The sequence below is a fragment of the Leptopilina boulardi genome, unplaced genomic scaffold, assembly GCF_019393585.1.
Source record: "Leptopilina boulardi isolate dan_hultmark-lab unplaced genomic scaffold, ZJU_Lbou_2.1 LbouV2_360, whole genome shotgun sequence".
NCBI classification, from domain to species: domain Eukaryota; kingdom Metazoa; phylum Arthropoda; class Insecta; order Hymenoptera; family Figitidae; genus Leptopilina; species Leptopilina boulardi.
Window position 1 is genome coordinate 61,923 of NW_026137930.1, and position 17,601 is coordinate 79,523.

The window sequence follows — 17,601 nt, forward strand, 5'->3', positions numbered from 1 at the left end:
ACATAGCTCTAACAAGTATAAATAAATTCTCAGAAGATGCCTTTGTTCTTTTTTTTCAAAAAAAAGCAAGTTGAAACAAGTCTAATCTGTGAAAAGCATAAATTTCTTTCTTTGTTCCTTTTCAAAAAAAAAGCAAGTTGAAACAAGTCTAATCTGTGAAAAGCATAAATTTCTTTCTTTGTTCCTTTTCAAAAAAAAAAAGCAAGTTGAAACAAGTCTAATCTGTGAAAAGCATAAATTCTTTTCTTTGTTCCTGTTCAAAAAGGCAAGTTGAGAAAAGTCTAGACCATGAAATGCATAAATTCTTTTCTTTGTTCCTGTTCAAAAAAGGCAAGTTGAAACAAGTCTAGTCTGTGAAAAGCATAAATTTCTTTCTTTGTTCCTTTTCAAAAAAAGCAAGTTGAAACAAGTCTAGTCTGTGAAAAGACTAATATTTTTTTTTAAAATTATAACGACTTTTTTTTTTTGTTTCCTTCAACAATGAAGTTGGAATTTGTCTAAACTTGCTTAATTTCATTCAGTATATGAAAAGAACATTCTCTTAACTTTTGAAATAGTTAACTTTAACTTTTGAAATAGTTAACTTTAACTTTTGAAATAGTTAACTTTAACTTTTCAAATAGTTAACTTTAACTTTTCAAATATTTACATGCTTTTTAAATGTAACTTTTCAAATAGTTAACTTTAACTTTTCAAATAGTTAACTTTAACTTTTCAAATTTTACATTTCTGATTTTTTTATCCAACTATTGTGAGAATTATCGAATCCAAGCCATTTGACATAGATTTCATTACGACGATTTTTAAGGACTTTTTCTACCAAATAAATATCTGGAAATTTCATTTTAGAAATTTCTTCTTCATAGAAGCCGCCTTCGATGGGTTGATCTTGATAATCCTTCAGCTTGTAAGTTACTGGATTCGTTGATTTGACTTGAATAATGGTGAAAATTTCAGTCGTCCAGTTGGGTGTGTATCCTTTTTCAAAAACATTCTTATACTTGCTCACTCGTACTCGATCACCAACTATGAATTTTGCTTTTTTAGGCAAAATTTTTCTTTGTTTGGAGATGCGTTTCAACAGTTTCTTTTCATCTTCTCTGCTGACATCCTTAGGTTTCATTCCAATAGTACGATGTTTATTGTTATTATACTTTGTAACAAGAGATGGTAAAATGTCTTCCCATTTATAACTTCCTCGTAAGTTGAACTGTGGCCACATCATATTTTTTAGTGTGCGGTTAAATCTTTCGATAATTGAAGCTTTTAAATTACTATAAGTTGAATACAGTTTAATTTTATATGATTTCATTAAACTCTCAAATATAGAATTATAAAATTCTTTTCCTTTATCAGTATGCAAGTTTGTAGGAACACGTCCATTCACAAGTATAGATTCCATAGCTTCAGAAACATCTTTTCCACTTTTACTTTTTACAGGAATAGCCCATGCATGCTTGGAAAATATATCTATAACTGTAAGCATATATTTAAAACCTTTATTAACTTTAGAATAAGGTATCATTTCAACTAAATCTGCTTGCCAAGTTTCATCAATTCCACGCATTTCTACTTTACGACGTGGATAATTTCTCCTAGCTTGCCTATGTAACTCTGTCACAACTGTTAACTTTTTATCATCCATGTTCAAGGATTTATAATAAAATGATCTGAATAGAACAATATTTAATATAATAATGATGTTGATTTTACAAGTTCACTCTTAATATATAATTTGAGCTTCCCGTAATTCTTCAATTATTGACATAATTTCATTGTTATGACTTGAATTGCCAGCCTGTTGTGATGCTACAAGTAAGCGTAGACGATCAACAATCTCATTTGGATCATCCCAATAGACATAGTCTGGATATGATTCTTTCTTCACCGTCATAAATTGTGGTAATTGAGTTTTTCTCTTCAAATAAGAATCTCCGGATTTGAGCAAAAGTTTTGCAATAACATTAGTATATTTGTAAGTCTTATTACTACGAATAGGTTTCTTTGGGCTATAGTTCTTTCTATGTGCATTCGTACTACGCAGGATTTCTTTATAGTTTACGAAATCATTAGCATTTGTTAACTTCTGATCAGGTTTTTGTCGGAATATGAGTTCCAATAATCCATCCGTTTTAGAATATTTTTTCTTCCCAACTAGGTTAATGTAAGAACCTTCAAAATTAATTTGTGTATCACCAATCATATATGTACCGTCGGGAAGTTTACGTACTCCATAAACCATATCTATATATTGTTTCCTATTTTTATCCAACATTTGTAGAAATTTCTTTGTTAATTTATCAGAATCTTCTTCTTCTTCCAGAGTATCAATCACATTACTTGCGTCTTTAATATTATACATGCCTTGCTCATGAAAGGTATCATTAAGTATATTATTATTTTGCTCATTAACAATAATATTATGATTCTCTTGATTGGGCAATCTATCAATTATATTTTCTTTTGATAAATTTTGCATGTCTTCTTCATAAATAGGATCATAAAACGTTACATCATCATTATAAATAGATTTGTTGAAAGGTGTATCTTTACTAATGGCAGTCTTAAAAGATGATTCAAAGTCTTCTTCTTCTTCTTTCTTTACATGGTTTTGAAAATTTTCAATCTTTATAGGATTTTTAGTTATATTGACTAATTTTTCCAATGGAGTAACTAATGGTTGAAAGGTTTTTTTCAACATATTTTCAGCTGACTCTCTGCCACTTTTAAGAATACGATGCTTTCGACGTATAGCATCACTTGCTGCAGCTATTTGATGTAGTGTCTCTCGCTCCTTTCGAAACATGTTTATTTATGAAAGTCTCAAACTAAACTAATACAATTCTCTTGAAATGCTTAATATTTATAACTGAATAAAGCAATCAAATCCCTTCCTATATCTTCCATCATTTATATTTCTATCTTTATCAATAACTACAAATCCATACCTGTCAGAGTTCCAACATACTGAACATAAATCTCGAAACTGTGTAAAAGTCATATCTGTATTCACATGATCACTGTAAACATGCTTGAGATTCCTTTCATCTTGTCTGAATAGCACAAGCAAATTAATATTATCTCTAACAAGATGTTTTGGAATATGAGCATATGTTTGACAAAGATAAAAACTATCGACGTTAACATGCCGCCCCATACAAAAAAACGCCTTAACATTGTCCTGCTTCTCACAAGCGATATCATCAAAAATGAAAATTGAATTAGTTTTTGCATCCTTAGGCGTAACAACTTGTTCATGTTCACTGAATGGGAAGAACTCGATGCCATCTACTTTACTAAGTACTTGTTCCAAAAATTTATATTTCGGCTGCTGTAATGATTTTGAATATAAATATATATTTTCAAATCCTAAACCATTCGGATGTATAATCAGAGAGAGAAGTGCATTCGTTTTTCCACAATTTGATGGTCCACAAAAAGCTGCTCGAATACTATTTGAAAATAAACTTCCATGTCGTTTAACCCCATTATCTTTACTTTCAATGAGGTTATCCACATTGGCAATAGGGAGTTGTACAGCTTGTACCTTGAACTGCATCTTAGAATTGACTAATGAAAAAACTATAAATACCCCACTTATATAGTCGCCCTCAATCAGTTGGTTATAGACCATTGTCGAGTGAGGTATGATTACTCACGATAAAGTGAAGAAAAATTCTTGCAGTGGTCAAGGATTTCTCAATACTTTAATTAACAAATTACCATTCGAGTGTCACATTCCTGGTTATCAATATTGTGGACCTGGAACAAAGTTGGCAAAACGTCTTGCACGAGGGGATCCTGGTATAAATCCTTTGGATACGGCTTGTAAGGAGCATGATATAGCCTATTCAAAAGATAATGACGTGGCTGCAAGAAATACTGCAGACAAAATACTAGCTGAAAAGGCGTGGGAACGAGTAATTTCCAAGGACGCTAAAATTAGTGAAAAAGCAGCTGCATTAGCTGTAACTAATATAATGAAAGCTAAATCTAAATTTGGGATGGGTTTAAAAATTAATAATAATATTAAGAAAAAGATTGTGAAGAAGAAGAAGAAGAAGTCGAAGAAGAAGAAGAAGAATACAATTTCCAAGAAAAATAAACGCATGACATTAAGGAAGATTATTCATGCTGCTAAAAATAATATGAAAAATAATCATAACGCAACGGACACTATTAAAACAGCAATGATTGGTGCACAAAATGCAGTTAAAAATCTTGGTAGTAAGTGTAAAATTTCATCACCTCGAATTCTTCCTGTACCTTCAAAAATTGGCGGTATTTTACCGCTAATACCAATTTTTGCCGGGCTTAGTGCATTAGGAGCACTTAGTGGTGGAGTCAGTGGTATTGTAAAAGCAGTAAATGATGCTAATGCTGCTAAAAAACAACTTTCAGAAGCACATCGACATAATGAAACAATGGAGGCCATTGCTATAGGAAAGGGTATATATTTGAAACCCTATCGTAAAGGACTTGGTCTTTATATTAAACCACATCAAGGAAATGGATTGAAATATACAAAGAGTGTTCAAAAAAACTAATATTGAAGCTACCTCACCGCGCACTAACCGACTATGATTTACTTAAATATGCTAAACTTATGAAAATACCTAAATTTCGTGGAGTTTTTATGAGAAATGAATTACCTATTACAGGACCTTATAAATGTGAATCAGCCATAATTAATCTTGATAATAAAGAAGGTCCTGGAACACATTGGGTAGCATATAAAAAGATAAACAATGAAACTGAATATTTTGATAGTTTTGGAAATCTTTCACCACCATTGGATCTCATTGTTTATCTAGGTGTTGGTAGCTATATAAAATATAATCATGAGAGATATCAAAATTTTGATACATTTATATGTGGTCATTTATGTCTTAAATTCTTATGTAAGCAACTTAACGTTAAGAACAGTTTTAATCTATATAAGAATATGTAAATAATTATAACCTTCAGTATAAAAGTAGATGTCCAACATGAATGACTCTTTTACTTTAACGTTAACGGGAAAGTCTTCAGTTATGGAGGCTTCATACTTCCCACCTATTGGACTTTCACCTAATAAAAATTATACACTTGGACTTGTTGATTTATTTACATATAACTCAATTCCTAACATTGATGAAAATTGCAACAAATTTTATATAAACAATATTGAGATTACTATACCTACTGGCAGTTATGAAATTAAAGATATAGAAGCATATTTAAAACGTCAAATAACAGACAAAAATTATTTGTCAATAGAGTGCAACAATAGTACATTACGATGCTATATTAAATCAAATCTTTGGATTGACTTTACTCCTGAAGATTCTATTGCTAGTTTATTGGGATTCACTGCTCGCAAACTACCACCGAATGTAAAACATTCCTCTGATTTACCTGTAAAAATATTGAAAGTGAATGCTCTACGCATTGAATGTAATATTACCACTGGAGCGTATATAAATAGTGAAAAAGTCCACACTATACATGAATTTTTCCCCACTGTTCCACCGGGATATAAGATTGTAGAAGTTCCACACACATCATTTACCTTCCAGTCGCCGTAAGGACAATACATAACATTCAGCTGCGTATAGTAGATCAGAACGGTATTTTGATTAATTTTAGAGGAGAGACAATAACAATCCGTTTACATATTAAATCAATGTAATGGGTATTGTTTATAATCGAAAAGTTGGAAGTAGTTATAAAACTCAAACACCATGTCCATCGAAGATCAGTTTGAAAACAGCTCGCAAGGTGTTAACACCTCAGAGTCGACAATTCCTGAAGCAGCTAGGTCTACGAGTCAGAAATCAAAACTAAGGAAGAGAAAGAAGAGAAGAGGAGAAAATTTTTTCTTGTTTATTTTGTGTCGCTGTTATAAGAAAAATGGAGGAGATTCTCAGCATTCCAGCATCAGTGAATTTTGATGAATCCATAGCTAATTATGAGATTCACAGTCATCAACCATATGCATCCTCATCGTTTAACAATAGTGATGAAATTCGTATTATTGTACAAAATCAAGATTTATCTATTTTACCAAGCAATAGTGTATTACATATTTTTGGAAGGTTGACTAATGCTGATGGAACTGATGCCACACAAAATATTCATTTCACCAACAATGCGATAGCCTATTTGTTTGATGAAATTCGTTATGAATTGAATGGTATTGAGATTGACCGTTGCAAGTATGTTGGACATACAACTACTATGAAAAGCTTGGTTTCTTTAACACCACCTCAACTTAACCGCGCTGAAAATGCAGGAGTTTTGAATGTGGAATTGAATACAAGAATGGCATTACAAGATGGATATTTTGATATATCAATACCACTTGGTATGATTTTTGGTTTTGCTGAAGATTATAAAAAAATTGTTATGAATGCTAAACATGAACTGATTTTAATAAGAGCACGTAGTGATTTAAATTCTATTATTCAAATGGGCGAAGGTGCAGATGAACAGTTCAAAGTGCAAATTAATAAAGTGGAATGGTTAGTGCCATATGTTTTACCATCTGATAATAATAAAATCAAATTATTGAAATTTATCGAGAAAGATCCACTAATTTCAATGAGTTTTCGATTGTGGGAAATGTTTGAATATCCTTTAATTCCATCAAGTACAAGAGTCATGTGGCAAATAAAATCGTCAACACAATTAGAGAAGCCTCGATATGTAATTGTTGGATTCCAAACAGGAAGAAAAGATAAACGTAAAAAGTCTGCCAGTTATTTTGATCACTGCGACATTACAAATGTAAAACTCTTTTTAAATTCACAATCATATCCTTATGGAAATTTAAATTTAAATTTTAATCAAAATCAATATTCTATACTTTATGATATGTATGCTAATTTTCAATCTTCCTACTATGGAAGAGATTCTGAACCCATATTGAAGCTTGATACTTTTAAATCATTGGCTCCTCTAATTGTTATTGATTGTTCAAAACAAAATGAGTTTCTCAAACAAACGTCAGTTGATGTACGTTTGGAATTTGAAGCTAGAAATAATATACCTGCTGAAACAACTGCTTATTGTCTCATCATACATGATCGCATTGTACAGTATAAACCAATCAGCGGTATAGTTAAAAAACTGTAAAGCAATGGAGGGGGTAAAATGAAAGTAGTGGGGAGGGGTTGAACTGAGAGGTATATAACTCACGTTCCTGGGATAGAAATTTATTTCTATTCCAAGATGGAGTTCATCGTAGACGTTCAAGGCTTCAAGAAACCCTGCAACGATTTCATTTTCAAAGAGTTGGCTATACTTCCTCTTGAAGCTGATGCTCAACCTCGAGTTTACCTCTTTGAACCTCCATGTGCTTGGAATTCACTACCTGAACGTTATAAAAGTGAAAATCTCTGGCTAACAAACAATTATCATGGAATCCACTGGATGTCTGGAGATGTATCTTACGATGAATTGCGTACTATTATACAAGAAACATTACGAGGTGCAAAAACTATCTACACGAAAGGTGTTGAAAAAAAGCAGTGGTTAGAAAAATATTTGTTAAATGTACAAAATTTAGAAGATATAGACTGTCCAGCGATTAAAAATATTAAAACTGAATCATTGTTAACTACATGTACGCATCATATTACACAAACTAACCATTGTGCTGTAAACATTGTTATGATTCTTCGAAATTGGTTTCTAAATGTATCAAATGAATTGAGAAATTTTTCAGATGGCGTCGATGAAGTGGATTGTACTTATACTACTTTAAAATCTTTTTATGAAACTTCTGAATCTCTATTATTATAAATTTAATCTATTTTTGAATAAATAAATATAATAGTATTAAAAAATTAATATCTTTTTATTGTTGTTCAACCTATGCCCTTAGTATTAAGACTAATAATGAAGGTAAAATAAGAAAAGAAACAATTTTTTTAAGTAAAAATTTATAAATTTATTTTCTCTCACATTTTTGAATATATTTACATTTTTTTCTATTACAATTTTTTTATGTATATTTTAATAATATTTAATATATTATTTATATTCAAATTGAATTTCATTAAATTTTCCACCGAGATATTTTAATTGCAATGTTTGAGACTGCGCGGCTTCTTCCATCATCGTATAGGAAGTAGGTTCAGCTTCAAACAGCCGAGCAAACCTTGCTGGCAGGAATGTTGTGAAAGCAGCATCCAATTCTGCTACAATCCTGACTCCGAATTTGGTCTGCACTCGCTTTATTTTAGTCACTGCATACAACCCATTTGGAGTCAATTCAGCTAGCGGTTTGGTAGGTAGGAAGCTTTCCATACGGCCAACAGCGTTAAGTTTTTGTAAATCCATAGTTTTTTTTATATCTGTAAGCAAAAAATAAAATTAAAAATAATAAAATTGAATAAAAAAAGGATTTGAAGAAGAAAAAAAAAAGGATATAATACATACCGAAAAAATGTCTCTACTGCTGCTAGTGCTGATGCTGCTAGTGCTGATGCTGCTAGTGTTGATGCTGCTAGTGCTGATGCTGCTAGTGCTGGTGCTGCTGCTGATGTTGGAAATCTAGGACAGAAATGATCTCTCTGGAACTGGAACCCGCACTTTAACTCTGAAACCCCACTCTTCCTCAACTCCCACTCTATATTACCCCCACTTGAAAACTGCGGAGGCAACTCCCCTTTAATTTAAACTCTGTACCCCCACTCTATTACAATAATGCGCACGCAAAGTTGTTGAAAAGAGAGGGAGAGTGCGCGAGCAAATCACCATATACTCTGTATCCCCTCTTTATTATAATAATGCGCACGCAAAGTTGTTGAAAAGAGAGGGAGAGTGCGCGCGCAACTCACCGTACCCCACTCTGGTTGTCAAGAGGGGTGGGGTCAAGAGGGTGGAAAGTGGGAGGGAATCTCAAAAGGCATATGCAAATGAGTGGGTGGTAAGGGGGTGGCCAAGAGGGTTAAAAAATTCAAAGCATATGCAAATGATATGCAAATGAGTGGGTGGTAAGGGGGTGGCCAAGAGGGTTAAAAAATTCAAATTATATGCAAATGATATGCAAATGAGTGGGTGGTAAGGGGGTGGCCAAGAGGGTTCAAAAATTCAAAAATTCCCGCGAGCAACAGCGCCATCTCGCGACAACGGTCGGTAACACCGATCTATGGTAAAGTAGAGTTACCATAGGTCGGTAAGGTAGGAATCGAAAAGGACTGAGCTAGAACCTACATAGCTCTACTACTACATTTCATGAATATTTCATTGAAAGATTTGAAATATTTCAATGCAAGGTTCATGAAATGTTGATGAAAACAGGAAAATGTCCGCCTATAAGAAATATTGCCGTGAAATTTTGCTGAAACATTACACATTAAGACTCCTGCAATATTACAAATGAAGACTCTGTAATATTCAGAAAATATTTCAAAGAAAGTTAGAAACTTTTTTAAAATATGAAGTCAATCGTTATTTTCTAACATGTTCAACACCTTAGGGTCCTTAGCATCATTTAAGTTGGAATTTTTCTATAATATTTTAATGAAATATTTCAGCAAAATTACCCGGCAATATTACTTATAGGCGGACATTTCCCTAATTTCAGCAATATTTCAAGGACTTTACATTGGAATATTTCAAAATTTCAATGAAATATTTCAGAAATATTTAGAAAATATCATGTGCTGTGTGTGTTTATACGTTATTTTCTCATTTTGTTGTTAAGTTCCTTTATAATTTTTTATCATTCTTTGCTCATTTAATAAATTTTATAGTTTTTCATAATTTTTTCATTTCTTAGAAATGTTGTCCCTTCTCTAAACTGAATAACTTTTTCCTTATATTATTCTTTTTTAATAGATTCTAGTCAGTTTTTTTTGCATTTTTTCCTGTATTTTTACAAATTTCCCAATCGTTCCTATATTTCAATAGTTTTTTGTTCTCTTATAATATTTTCTTTAATTTTTTAAAAATATTTCTGTAAATCATTTCAATTTTTTTTAATTTTCAGATTCTTTTTATATTCGTTTATAAATTCTTCTATTTTCTTACAACATTTTATTTTATACAATTTTTAACATTTCATAATTTTTTTAAAATTTAAAGCTGTTTAGTTTTTGTTTTGGGCATTTTTAAATATTTTAAGCTTTTTTCGTTCTTTAAAGCTTTGTTCTTAGATTTTTTAAACTCCTTCATTTTATGAATAATCTTCTTAACTTTCTTATATTTTAAGAATTTTCTTTTCTTAATATTTCTATAGTGTGTTTTACAAAACTTAAGTTATTAGGATTTTTATAATTATTAAACTGCTTAATTTATTAAAAATTTGTTGGCTTATATTTTTCTCATCTTTTTGATAATTTACTTTACTTTTTAAATTTTGTATTCATGATTTTTTAGATATTTTAAAAAGTATTCTACATTTTTAAAAATTTGTGAATTATTTTTTAATAAATCTTGTTATTTTCTCTTATCCCTAGATTTATTCTTTTATTTATATTTTTATATATTTTGAACCATAAAAAAAATTATTGCAAACTTGTTTTGCTTATCACTACAAAAAAATAAAATATCAATAAAAATTAATTTATTTATAAATTATTTAATTTTATTAGTGAAAGTAATACTTTTTTTATTTATAATGAAGATTCAAAAACAGAAATTTAAACAAGCCTATTGGCAGATATATCCTGGACAAAAGATCCGGATAATATGTCAGGAATATTGCGAGCACTATGCTGGCACAGTCGGTCTTGTCATAAAGTAGGTGGCACAAAAGGTGCGTTACAGCAGGGACACGGTCCGCCGCTCGTTGTGCCTGTAACGTGCCAGACACGTTTGTTATCTGGGTATCGAATTGTGTCTGTTGAAAGAAAGTCATATTTTTAATTATTTCGTGGTTTGGATTCTTTTGTTGATTAACACATTCATGAATAGAGATAGTCAAGAGTTGAATTAATCTCCAAGAAAACAACCTTTTTGTTTAGGTCAGTTATTCTGTCAATAAAAATTATTTATTTTGAATAAAAAATTATGATTGTCGGGAACTACCATTACCATATGTACATCCTAGTGACAAGTTTCAATAAGCGAATCGCAACAATCGGATCAAATATGAAAGTAGCTATGTATGTGTATGTTTCTTATTTTTAGGTTATGGCAGTGTCAATTGTTGAATGCTAAAAACTCGTGACTATTTATTTGTTGTTGTAGTGTGCATGAACATTAATCATTTTCAGAAAATTCTTGCACAATACAATTATTAACTATAATAATCTTTGAATTCATTCCTTCATTCCGTCCATTCATTCATTCCGTCCGGACCCCTGCTGGGTTTTCGGTGACAGAGAAAAGAACAAGTTATGGAGAGAGAAAGATATATCTTTATTTTGCAAATGAGGGTTCACTTGACCTGCAATCTTTTAAAGAGGATTAATTAATAACTCTGAGGACCCAGGTAATAATTTCTTTCTCCCTTTATCACGTGAAAAAACTATAAAGAAAGTCTAAAACTGAATAGGTAACGCATACCTTTCTTTCTTACACCAAGGAATATAACATAAGTACTTCTTCGTTTAACATTGCGTTTCTCTATCTAGACAATTCAAAATGGCATAAGAATATCTTCGTCTAAAATCTTAATCTTCTTCCTTTTTGTTTTGAAAATAAAAATAAATATATATCTATATACAGGGTGATTTTTATGTTCCGGACCCCCAAAATATCTTGAAAGGAAATAGTTTTTGAGAAAAATGTTGTATACAAAAGTTGTCGGGTTGAAAAAAATCTATTAAATTGTATAATTAAAAAACGGGCCCTACCGACAAAAAAGTAAATTTTTTAAATGGAACCAAGTATTTTCAAACTCAGATTCTTGTAGCCAGTGATTTCCTCTTTTCAGACATGTGGTAACTTGTGGGCCCAAAGTTAAATTTGGGCCCAAAATTCGATTTTTTGTGGATTTAAAGGTGATTTTAGTGTAACTTAGTTCCAAGGGGTTTTCGGGGTCCCTGATTACGAATATGAAGTCAGTTTTTAAAAATTTTCAATAGCGGACCCAAAATGACTAATTAAAAATGAAAAAAATTAAGGGAAATTATGAAACTTCTTATTTTAGACTTACTTTGCCTGCTAATTGTTAATTCAATGTTACTTTTATTGCTGTTAATTTAGTATCATAAAACTTGGGGTAAAAAATTAGATTTTTTCAAATTTTAATATTTAGGGGCTTATAAGGCCCAAAATTAGATTTTCTTTGGTTTTAAAAGTTATTTTAGTGTGACTTAGTTCCGAGGGGTTTTCGGGGTCCCTGATTACGAATCTGAATTCAGTTTTTAAAAATTTTCAATAGCGGACCCAAAATGACTAATTAAGAAAGAAAAAAATTAAGGGAAATTATAAAATTTCTTATTTTAGACTTGCCTTCTAATTGTTAATACAATATGTTACTTTTATTGCTTTTAATTTAGTATCATAAACCTTGGTGTAAAAAATTAGATTTTTTCAAATTTTAATATTTAGGGGCTTATAAGGCCCAAAACTAGATTTTCAGTAGTTTTAAGAGTTATTTTGTGTGACTTATTTCCAAGGGATTTTTTGGTCCCTGATTAAAAATCGGACACCAGTTTTTATAAATTCAAAAAAGTGGACCCAAAAAGACTGATTAAAAATGAAAAACTTAAGAAAAATTGTGAAACTTCTTATTTTAATCTTATTTAGCCTGCTGATTGATAATTGCACATTACTTTTACACAACTTAAAATTTAGTTAGTTTAAAATGTGAATAGATTAAAATTTAGATCAATTGAATTTAAGATCAGGTTAAGTGTACCGGTTATTCCACACGTCATAATACTTAAAACGTGTCTTTTTTCAATTCTAAATCAGAAAGTTCCCTTAAACTAAAATAACTCTTAAAACCACAGAAGATCCAATTTTGGAACCCATAAGCCCCCAAAATTTAAATTTGAAAATAAACCAATCTTCCTTTTTGCCCCCAAAGGATAGTAAATTTAGAGCCAAGAACCCCTTAGAACTAATTCACACTAAAATCCCCTTTAAAACCAAAGAAAATCTAATTTTGGGCCTTATAAGCCCCTAAATATTAAAATATGTAAAAATCTAATTTTTTACCCCAAGGTTTATGATACTAATTTAAAAGCAATAAAAGTAAAATTGAATTAACAATTAGAAGGCTAGATAAGTCTGAAATAAGAAGTTTCATAATTTCCCTTAATTTTTTTCATTTTTAATTAGTCATTTTGGGTCCGCTATTGAAAATTTTTAAAAACTGACTTCATATTCGTAATCAGGGACCCCGAAAACCCCTTGGAACTAAGTTACACTAAAATCACCTTTAAATCCACAAAAAATCGAATTTTGGGCCCAAATTTAACTTTGGGCCCACAAGTTACCACATGTCTGAAAAGAGGAAATCACTGGCTACAAGAATCTGAGTTTGAAAATACTTGGTTCCATTTAAAAAATTTACTTTTTTGTCTTTAGGGCCCTCATAAGGCCCTGGGCCCGTTTTTTAATTATACAATTTAATAGATTTTTTTCAACCCGACAACTTTTGTATACAACATTTTTCTCAAAAACTATTTCCTTTCAAGATATTTTGGGGGTCCGGAACATAAAAATCACCCTGTATATATATGTGCATACCTGTATTAGAGTTCCTGAAAATTGTAATAAAAAAATTTAAAAATTATTACCTAGGTTCTCAGAGTTAATCCTTATCAAGAAATGTTCTATTGTCCAAGGGTATTTTTCCATGTAATAAATGGGAGAAAAGAAATTATTACCTGGGTCCTCAGAGTTAATTCTCATTGATTATTTAACAAAGGTTCTTTTGTCCAAGGGTTGATTTTTTGTGGTAATTAATCCGGGGTTTTAATAGAAGTGTATATGAGAGATTCTTTTTCAATCGCCCCAGCCCAAAAAGTCAATGTTCTGGGATTGGCTTCATACTTTGGTAAATTGTTGTCCTATATGATAGTAATAAATCCCTAAAATATAAACTCATTAAAAAAATATTTGTAGAAAGTAGAGGGGGTTGAAGTTTTGACGTTAAGGGTAACATTGTCATTTTCAAATCCGTATAACTATGACAAAAGTTAATGGGGGTGCACTTCCGAAAACCCCCCCCTTCCGATTTTAATGAAAAAAAAAAAATTTTTTAAAAATTAAGTAAATATTAAATTTAGATTTCATAAATTAATAAATTTTTAATATAAGAGGAAAAAATAAATTAAATAATAAAATATTAAATTTAAAAGGGGTCAATAAAAGAGTAGGAAAGTGTAAAATGAAATTAGTATAAAATATAGTAAAATGAAAAATTTAGGAAATGGGATTAGTATAAAATATAATAAAATGAAAAATTTAGGAAATGGGATTAGTATAAAATATAGTAAAATGAAAAATTTAGGAAATGGGATTAGTATAAAATATAGTAAAATGAAAAATTTAGGAAATGGGATTAGTATAAAATGTAATAAAATGAAAAATTTAGGAAATGGGATTAGTATAAAATATAATAAAATGAAAAATTTAGGAAATGGGATTAGTATAAAATATAATAAAATGAAAAATTTAGGAAATGGGATTAGTATAAAATATAATAAAATGAAAAATTTAGGAAATGGGATTAGTATAAAATATAGTAAAATGAAAAATTTAGGAAATGGGATTAGTATAAAATATAGTAAAATGAAAATTTATCTATAATAAATTTTAATGCATTTTTCACGTACTCTTCAAAAATGTATTCGAAAATTTAAAAAAATATTTTTTGACCCCTTTTTTCCAAATTCAACCCTTATTTTTCGATTTTCACCCCTTCGGGTATTTTTTTTTAATTTTATTTTCATTGGAAAGCTGAGGTTTTTTCCCATGAGCTATGTAAATATGAAAGTGGGACAACAATAATTTTGTGAGAAACAGAATATTAAAGTAGACGGTGCCGATATATCTTTATTTTGGAAATGAGGGTTCGCTTGACCTGCAATCTGTTTTGTTTAAAGAGGGAGAAAGAGAGAAAGAGAAAGAGAGATGAAATTTAAACTGACAAATTTCTGTCAGGTAAATCATTTCTCTAAAAGTTGTCAATGAGTAATTAAAAACTTTCGTACATTATATTTGCCTTTTTGATTTTGATTTTCTAAACTACTGAAAAAAAAATATTTCAGTGCATTTTTTTTTATTTTTTTCTTTGATGTCAATTATATTTTGGATTTTATAGCATTTGTACTAAAGATTTATGCATTGTGGATATTAAATGACTTGAGTATTGAAGATATTTTAATTTTTTTTAAATAATATTAACATTGAAGAATTTTGGATATTGAATTGGATTTTGGAATTTGGATTTTGGATATTGGATATTGAATTGGAGTTTCGATATTGAATTTTTGATATTAGAAAATATTTTGAATATTTATATTACATTTTGGATACTGAATTTTGGATATTGAATTTTGGATTTTTGATATTGGATTTTGGATATTGAATTTTAGATTTTGGAAATATAATTTGAATTTTTTTGCATTTGTACTAAAGATTTGTGTATTTTGATATTAGATAACTTTAGTATTAAAGATGTTTGGATTTTGAAAATTGGACAATATTTTGATTTTGGATATTGGAATTCGAAATTTTGAATAATAAAATTACATAAAATAAAATTCGATGAATTCTACAATGGCCAACATAAAAGGGTATGTTGTTTTAAGTAATAAGGATTTAAAAATTATTGAAAATAAAAATGAATTGTTAAATGACATGCATATGTATAAATTTGAAGATTTATTGAAAAAAGATTCAAATTCTTTTTTTAATATACAAAGTACTTTGTATTTACAAATGCTTGATTTAATTGTTCCAATTAAAGAAGGCGATAAACATATTCAAATACTTTTTAGCGGTAGTATCAATTCAGGTCATTGGATTTGTGTCTATTACGATGGAGTAAGGCTTTATGCTTTTGATAGCCTTAATGCAGGTTGTTTAAATGTGCATCAATTAGATTATTTAATTAGATTGTTTCCTTTTAAACCAACAGTAGTTTTTGTAGCTGTTGATCAACAACCGTTTGGAAGTGTTGAGTGTGGAGTATATGCAATAGCATTTGCAACCTCTGTATTTTTTAATGTAATGCCAAGCAGCGTGAATTATAAAACTGATAATGATATAATGAGAAAGCATTTAAAATCAATGTTTTAAAATAATAGGCTAAATCATTTCCCGGCAGATAAAGTGTCTAAAATGAGGAATTCGATAGTAGAAAATGATTGGAATAGTCTTTTCATTAATCGATCTGACGAACTTAAAAATGGTAAACAAAATCCTTTTTATATTTTAACAACCCTTTTCAGTGATAATGTCGACAGAGTTATGTCATCTAATGCTTTCGAAATAAAGCATTCTCTGAATAATGAAAGTGAAATAAAAAGACTTTGTGCAACTAATAAAAATGTTAAAAAAGCTTTAACACTACAATATTCAGAAATGAACCAATCCCTAAATAAAGAAAACGATAAAAAGAGACTTCTAGCAATAAAAGAAAAAGAAAGAAAACAGAAAGCAAGGCGCGAAGTCACGAATGAAAAGAAAATAATTGGAAAAGAGAAAGCACATAACTAGAAATTAAAAATCTTTTAATTCACATAAATATTTCAAAATCTATTGCGAAACCGTAAGGTCCCTTTTCTCGTGGAGAAATATATATATATATATATGGTCGATTCCACGTAAAATTTACCAATGACGCTTAAATTTGCTAAATATATATTTTTTTCTTTCTCTATATAAAAAACGGATACGTATTTTTTATTTTTTTTATAGGAGGCCAAAGTTTTGAGTTACGAATTTTAGAAATTTCTGTTTTTTCCGGATTTTTCACAGTAGACCTATTTTCAATGCTATATAACTCTGAAATTATTGAATTTAAAAAATTTTTCCAAGATAAGAATTTGTAATTTTTTTATCGACTTTTGAATAGTGTTAACGGAAAAAAATTTTGTTAATTTTTATTAAAGAAATAGTAATTTTATATAAACAAATTATTATTTTTTAAATTTGGGTACAATTTTATTTAATTATTTTTATAAATACCTGGAAATAATTACAAAAGTTTGCAAAAAGTTGTAGAGTGGGCCTGATGAAGCTTTTTGTTTAAATAATTTGTTTAAAAAAAAATTTTGTTTTTTTGTTTTTCTTTTTAATTTTTCACATCAAAAAGTTTTTCTGTCGCTAGGATTCTTAACTTTACTCATAAAAAAGCAAAATAATATACTTTTTGACGTGAATAAAAAGAAAAAGGAAAAAAAAAATTTTTCTTAACAAATTATTTAAACAAAAAGATCCATCATGCCCACTCTAAAACTTTTGCAAACTTTTATTATTATTTCCAGGTATTTATTTATAAAAAAATATTTGAAACGAATCATGCCCAAATGACAAAAGTCAGTTACCGCTCCAAAAAGAATTAGCAACTGACCTTTATGGATATCTCTGTACTCCTCGGTAAAGGTGTGCTTTTAGTCGAGATTTAGCTTTGCCGCGCCACCCATAGGAGCTGCAGCGTCACTATAATTTTCTCAGTGTATAAAAAAAATGTATCCGTTTTTT

General features: G+C 29.7%; 2 protein-coding genes across 2 annotated transcripts; one reads left to right on the plus strand and one right to left on the minus strand.

Annotated features, from left to right (window-relative positions):
• The first annotated feature begins 5,892 nt into the window (after positions 1 to 5,892).
• On the plus strand, positions 5,893 to 7,116 carry LOC127286462 (uncharacterized). The gene is made up of 2 exons (XM_051312894.1): positions 5,893 to 6,768; positions 6,913 to 7,116. The coding sequence occupies exons 1-2, from the start codon at positions 5,893 to 5,895 to the stop codon at positions 7,114 to 7,116; spliced, it is 1,080 nt and encodes a 359-aa protein (XP_051168851.1).
• An 800-nt stretch (positions 7,117 to 7,916) lies between these two features.
• LOC127286458 (uncharacterized) lies at positions 7,917 to 8,689 on the minus strand. The gene is made up of 2 exons (XM_051312890.1): positions 8,425 to 8,689; positions 7,917 to 8,339 (listed from the first exon to the last, which is right to left on the minus strand). The coding sequence occupies exon 2, from the start codon at positions 8,323 to 8,325 to the stop codon at positions 8,017 to 8,019; it is 309 nt and encodes a 102-aa protein (XP_051168847.1). The 5' UTR covers positions 8,326 to 8,339; positions 8,425 to 8,689; the 3' UTR covers positions 7,917 to 8,016.
• Positions 8,690 to 17,601: the final 8,912 nt, after the last annotated feature.

Coding starts and splice junctions, on each gene's coding strand:
- LOC127286462 (XM_051312894.1), top strand. CDS start 5,893: ATGGAGGAGATTCTCAGCATTCCAGCATCAGTGAATTTTGATGAATCC. Junction 6,769..6,912: donor ATCACTGCGACATTACAAAT/GTAAAACTCTTT, acceptor CCCATATTGAAG/CTTGATACTTTTAAATCATT.
- LOC127286458 (XM_051312890.1), bottom strand. CDS start 8,325: ATGGATTTACAAAAACTTAACGCTGTTGGCCGTATGGAAAGCTTCCTA.